Source organism: Belonocnema kinseyi, chromosome 4, assembly GCF_010883055.1.
Source record: "Belonocnema kinseyi isolate 2016_QV_RU_SX_M_011 chromosome 4, B_treatae_v1, whole genome shotgun sequence".
NCBI lineage: Eukaryota > Metazoa > Arthropoda > Insecta > Hymenoptera > Cynipidae > Belonocnema > Belonocnema kinseyi.
Window position 1 is genome coordinate 115,035,787 of NC_046660.1, and position 6,126 is coordinate 115,041,912.

General features: G+C 37.5%; 1 protein-coding gene across 4 annotated transcripts in view; it reads left to right on the plus strand.

Moving 5' to 3' along the window:
• The window catches only part of LOC117171860 (serine/threonine-protein kinase/endoribonuclease IRE1), a 29,335-nt gene that overhangs the window by 10,259 nt on the left and 12,950 nt on the right, over positions 1-6,126 (plus strand). For all 4 annotated transcript variants that reach the window (XM_033359497.1, XM_033359496.1, XM_033359495.1 and 1 more), the window contains exons 9-12: positions 1,346-1,632; positions 1,716-2,012; positions 2,124-2,296; positions 2,449-2,640. In XM_033359497.1, the coding sequence (XP_033215388.1) occupies positions 1,346-1,632; positions 1,716-2,012; positions 2,124-2,296; positions 2,449-2,640 (949 nt within the window). The remainder of the gene's footprint in view (positions 1-1,345; positions 1,633-1,715; positions 2,013-2,123; positions 2,297-2,448; positions 2,641-6,126) is intronic.

Sequence of the window (6,126 nt, forward strand, 5' to 3'; positions counted from 1 at the left end):
GGTGGAGGAATGTTAAAGGTGTTGTACTGGAACGTAGCAGGGGTAAAGAAGAAAGATGAGGATTTCTGGAGGTATATTCAGGAATTTGATGTGATTGGACTGATAGAGACGTGGGTAGAGAGAAAGGAGTGGGATAGAGTAGAACGAAAGTTGCCAAGAGGGTATAGGTGGAGTTACAGGAGGCGGTCAAAGTAAAAAGGAAAGGAAGGGCTAGTGGGGGAATTATAATAGGGGTTAGGGATGGATTAGAGTAAGAAGTTCATGGAGAGGGAGAGGGGGAGGGCGTGTAAATGAGGGCTCTAAAGATAGGAGGGTTGATGTATAAGTTTGTGACTGTGTACAATAAGGATGGAATGGAAAGGATTAAAAAAAGTGTAGAAAACTTACTAGGAGAGAGAGATGAGGGTATGGTGGTAATGGGGGGGGGGGAGACTTTAATGCGAGAATTGGGCGGTTAGGGGGCCTGTAGCAGAATGGGGAGAGCTTTAAAAGAAAATCGAAGGATATATATTTTTTTAAATTTAAACTTAAAATTTTTTATTATTTGTTAATGAAACTACGAAGAAAATCTTAATGAATAAGTTAAGGTAAAAAATTAATTTTTTCTTGGGGCTTTCTGCTTGACTCCCCTTGTCTCTCATATACGACAACTTACAACAAAAATTGTAACTCGGGCATGAAACAAGGAATTTGCCAAATTATTTATAATTCTTAGTTGGAATTGGAAGAGTGCATTTTTTCCTAAAAAATTACAATTTTGACTTCGGACAATTTTCGTAAAAAACTATAATTCTAACATGCAACAGAGGAGTTTCTACAAGAATTAAAATGATTTATTAAGGCATGGAATTAAAAAAAAGAATAATTTCTAGACCGGGAAAATGAAAAATTGACGGCAGAAGAACGCTGAAACGAAGACCCAAACTCAAAATTGAATTGCCACATTTCAATTCATAAATACTAGAATAACATTTTTTTATATAATTAGGGCCTTTTACTGTTTGGATTGAAATTTGTATTCTAAATTAAACATTGGATAAATTCAATGGGTTTTATGTGAAACACTTTTTTGCATTCTAACTCTAGTATAAAAAAAAACGTTTTAAACAAAAACGGTTGAAATTAGTCAATTTTTCTTTCCGAATACAGATTTGATTTTAAACAGGAATAGGCCCTAATGATCTAAAATATTGATCAAAATATTATCTTCTAATATGTATAGAGTAAAATTACGTACTTCAATTTTGATTTTGGTTTCTAGTTTTGAGACCCTTACAAAGAGAAATGTTTAAAAACTAACAAGAAATGTTTTAGTTCTAACTAAATTTATTATATAATGAAATAGAGGAGAATTTGATGGAAGACCCGTAGCAGTAAAACGACTTCTTCCTGATTGTTTCACCTTTGCGGATCGGGAAGTAGCGCTCCTGAGAGAATCTGATGCACACGCAAACGTTGTTCGCTATTTTTGTACGGAGCAAGATCGAATGTTTCGATACATAGCATTAGAATTGGCAGAAGCGACTCTGCAAGATTATGTGACTGGGAGGTACAATAGAGGAAAGATATCGATAAAGAATATCTTAAGACAAGCTACCTCTGGGCTTGCACACTTACATTTCTTAGATATAGGTAAATACGATTTTTCAAAAGCTATTACTAATTAAATATAAATTTATCCTAAAAGCTTTCTAACATATTTGCAATGTTTACAGTTCATAGAGATATCAAGCCGCACAACGTCTTGCTGTCAGTCCCAGGACCTAGAGGAGAAATAAGAGCGATGATTTCTGACTTTGGTCTTTGCAAAAAATTACAATTGGGTCGAATGTCTTTTTCCAGAAGATCGGGGGTAACGGGAACTGATGGTTGGATCGCGCCTGAAATGTTAAATGGAGAAAGAACAACTTGTGCAGTTGATGTCTTTTCTCTTGGTTGTGTGTTTTATTATGTCTTGTCTGGTGGAAAACATCCGTTTGGAGATACTCTGAGAAGACAGGCTAATATTCTTTGTGAGTATTAAATGCATCGAATACGATCCAGAAATACTAAAATTAAATTGTAAACGATGCAGGATTTTAAACTTACAGTTTATTACTTGAGTTTCAACATTTATTTGACAGGTGGCGAGAGTGAGTTAACGGCTCTTCACGGAATTTCCGAAAGCGACAAGGAAATCGCACTTGTATTAATTAAAGCAATGATAACTGGTAACCCTACTGAACGACCACCGGCGAGCGCAATAAAAAATTATCCCATATTTTGGAATTCTGCTCAGATTCTTAATTTCTTTCAGGTACATTGTCATTAAAATCATTTCTTAAAAAAAACATGATTTTTCCTAGTACAATATTTCCGCCTTTAATTTTTTTAAGAAGGTATAAAATTCGGGAAAATATAGTAAATAGTGCAATACTTCAAAAACTTTATCTTTCCTTATTTCTACAGGATATTAGTGATCGTGTAGAAAAAGATGAGCCCAGCAGTCCAGCACTAAGAGCACTAGAAACGAATTACGATAAAGTAGTGCGCGGTGACTGGAGGTTGCACATTGACGTTGAAGTCGCCACTGATCTTCGTAAATATAGAAGTTATCGAGGAGAAAGTGTAAGAGATCTGCTTAGGGCTCTAAGAAATAAGGTAATTTGACTTTCTATTAATTTTTGCGATGTCTTATGTATCCAAGTATAAATTATCAAGCCAAGGAGGCCGGCAAGCTCCCAATAAGAAGAATTTACAATTCGGCCTAGTAAAAAGTTATCGGTACAATATCAACGTAGTTTGTGAAATCAAAGTTGGTCAAATAATTCTAAAAGCTATGTAAATTTTTTAATTTATTAAATGGATGAATGTACAGAAATGTTGACAATGCTCCATCAAAAGGAAACATAAATTAAGCGAAATTATTATATTGTCTTTAACTTTATCTCGGGCAATTCCGGTTTTTTCATCAGCCACTGAATAATGAGTTAAAGATGTTATAAATTTAATACGATATTTGAAATCTCTGGTAAAAATGTTGTACTAGGCACAAAGGTGTATGTTGTAGTTTGGAGTTTCTTTGATGTCTCTCTGTCCACTTCAGGTTTTTCTAACGTCTTGGGGTAATCGCCGTGGATACATTTTTATCCACTGTCTTCCAATTCCTCTGAGGTTTCCGTCGTTACATTAAAAGCCTTCTCTTTGGACAAATTCAAGGAGATGTAATCGAGACCCGCTTCACAGATGGCGTTGTAAAGCACAACATCTGGCTTTCTTTTTAAATTGTCTCGTAACTGTATAACTTGTGACTGACAGTTTCTGGGCCTTTTAACGCTGATGATTCTGTTTTTATCCCCCCAATATCAGTGTTTAACCATTTGATGAGCAAAAGAATACGTGAGGCCAGGGATAGCATAGGGTGTTGATTGTGCTGATCTTGATCTCTCTTTGGAACTGATCTGAGTCTTTTAATAAAGACATTCTTTTGACTTTTCTTCACACTTTAATTTAAGAATACCCAAAATCTTTATACGGCTCGCTCTCAGCCATTGCAATTTTCTAATGATATCAACACGGATTTAAGAGTAGATAAATGCAGAGCAGTACATTGAATCAGAAGAGAATTAGGGGCCGCAGAGCTAGGGAACGAGGAAGAGAATCGCAATGCCGATAGTTTAGAAAAGCCTAATGGCTACCTTTACTACAAGATTCAGATCGGTTCTGAAGAGTTCTCTCAACTCGGCAAACAAAATCAGGACAATAAACACCTATGCCATCCTGTCCTCACGTACTCCTTCGGGTTCATCCAATGTTCTAACACCGATCTTGAAAGGTTAAACAGAACCATCCGCGTAGAATTGACGAAGCACCGAATGCACCATAGTAATTCGGCGATTTAAAGGGTAGTTCTGTAACGATGTAGTGGGAGTAGGTGTGTTGTAGATATCAAGAATCTAATTATCAGGGCTTCTGCACTGATAGAGTAATTCGAAACGAAATGGAGGCAAAACCCATCCACGGTGAGCTCCCCAAAACTTGAGTTCAATATGAAGTGGATATTTATGCATCTAATATTTGTCCGAAAAAGGGCGTACGGTTTCCACAAACGCAAGGGTCATCATTGTGATTCAGGGCAAGATTGTCAGTGCTATAAACCATCACGAGCACATTGCTATCGCGTAATGGCTCGGAGGAAGTACACGCACAGACGTAATAATGTGGCGGGTAGTCAATAAGTTACGGATAAGTAATAACGGATACATAAATAACTATCCCTAATCCTAGGACTCTTAACATAAAGGATGGCTTTCTATACATACATTCCAATCCACGTTTTAAAAAGACCAGATTGCGCCTTTTGTTGTGACGTTACTATCCAGGCAATTCATTAGATCTAAGCCAATCCACCCGACATCATAATGCATGAGAAAAGGCGCGGAAAAATCTGTATTATCGACATTGCTTGTTAACTCATCCAGCGATTGCAGGTAACCAATGCAACGAAGATGTGAAAGTATAGCGAGCTAAGACATAAAGTAAAAACAATATTAACCCAGTGGGCACACAAGACGTCTTGAGGGCCTGTTAAAGACATGAAAAGATCCCAAGAATGTCTTAAAGACGTCTATATGTTCTCACTGTGACAAGAATGACATTCTTACAGAAGGCACACTCGTCAGGCACTTGTACCAGAAGTTGTGTACCATGTCCGGATCTGGAGCTTTTCATTTCCTTACTCTTTTCAAAACCGCTGAAACATCTAAATCTGTCATGTTGTCAGCTCAGTTTCAGGGTTATTGCTAGCTCTTGTCTTTTCTAGTTGGAACAACGCAGCATCTAATACGGGGGTATCGCGTAATATCCCACATAGATTTCACTAATAATACGTGTGAGTGTTCTTTGAGATCTCACGAAAAAAATACTTTCAGGGTTTAGCTGATTGGGGCTTCGCTTTCGAAATATACAATTTCAAAAAATGAGGTAATCATAGCATCTCTGTCCATATGGTATGTCCATTTTAATCGCCTTTTTGGTTTCTACACCACTGATTCTGCCTCTGGTTGTACTAGGCCATCTACCTCTGGAGGATGTAGTGATGCTGGATCATCAACAGATTGAGAAAGAAGGTAAATTGCCGTTGCTTGATCGTATGACGTGGTTTCCTCTAAATGATGTTCATTACTATCCTTTTGCCACGCTAAATAAACCTGTTGTTTAATCTCGATTACTTGATATTCTGAGATGTGTAGATTATTTCTGATGTCCTTCACCATAGCGATAAGATCTTTTAGTGCGACTTCCTTTTTATAAGGATTCTTTGAAGCTAATTTCGTCTAAAAATTGTATCCTTTTTCGCTTTTGGTTTCAAACTTCGCACTTTTATAATAGAGACACACCAATTCCTCTTTCATTGTGGTATCCCACATGATGCTCTCCCCCGATTTTTCTGTTAAGGAGGTTAGCTGTAAATGGTTAACGCTAGCCAAAGCATCTTCAGCAGACACAGTTGATGTTCCAATGCTTACCTTTTGTCATAGATGTTCTTGCTGGTCAGCTGTTTGATTAATGAAATCTGCCTTCATCTCGTAGCTCATAATCACCACCGTCCCGCATGATGTGGTCCCCAGTGGTGGTTCCGAAAAGCCATCTCCCTCAAAAAGTCACCAGGCATTCCATCAGAAAATACATGGGAATCTGTAAGAATTCGTAGTGACTTCGCTCTTCGCACTCACTGCTTGTAGATCTTACGCCCATAACGTGAATGGCAAGGTGATACGTATAAGGCCAATTTTCACTTGAGAGGTTTGTCTTTTGATGAGGAACGTAAAAGTGGGTGCTTTACAGGTCGAAGTGGATGCGTTTAGCGGTGGTGACCTGCCAAAGCTGCCAATTTTGACAGTTAACTAACGTGACTCGGATAAGGTTGAAAATTGGTGTACGTGTAGAGGATGACATTAGAAACATCACCAACGCATTGTCAGGCACTTACCTGAATGCAAAAGTGTTTTCTGGTTGCTTTAAAGTCGCCGGAAATTCAGGTGAAATTTCTTGAAATTGATTTTACAAGAAAAATTATCAAACAAAAGTTGGCCCATTCCCAAAGATACATTCGGTAGTGTGTTCTATTTATTATGATATATTTTG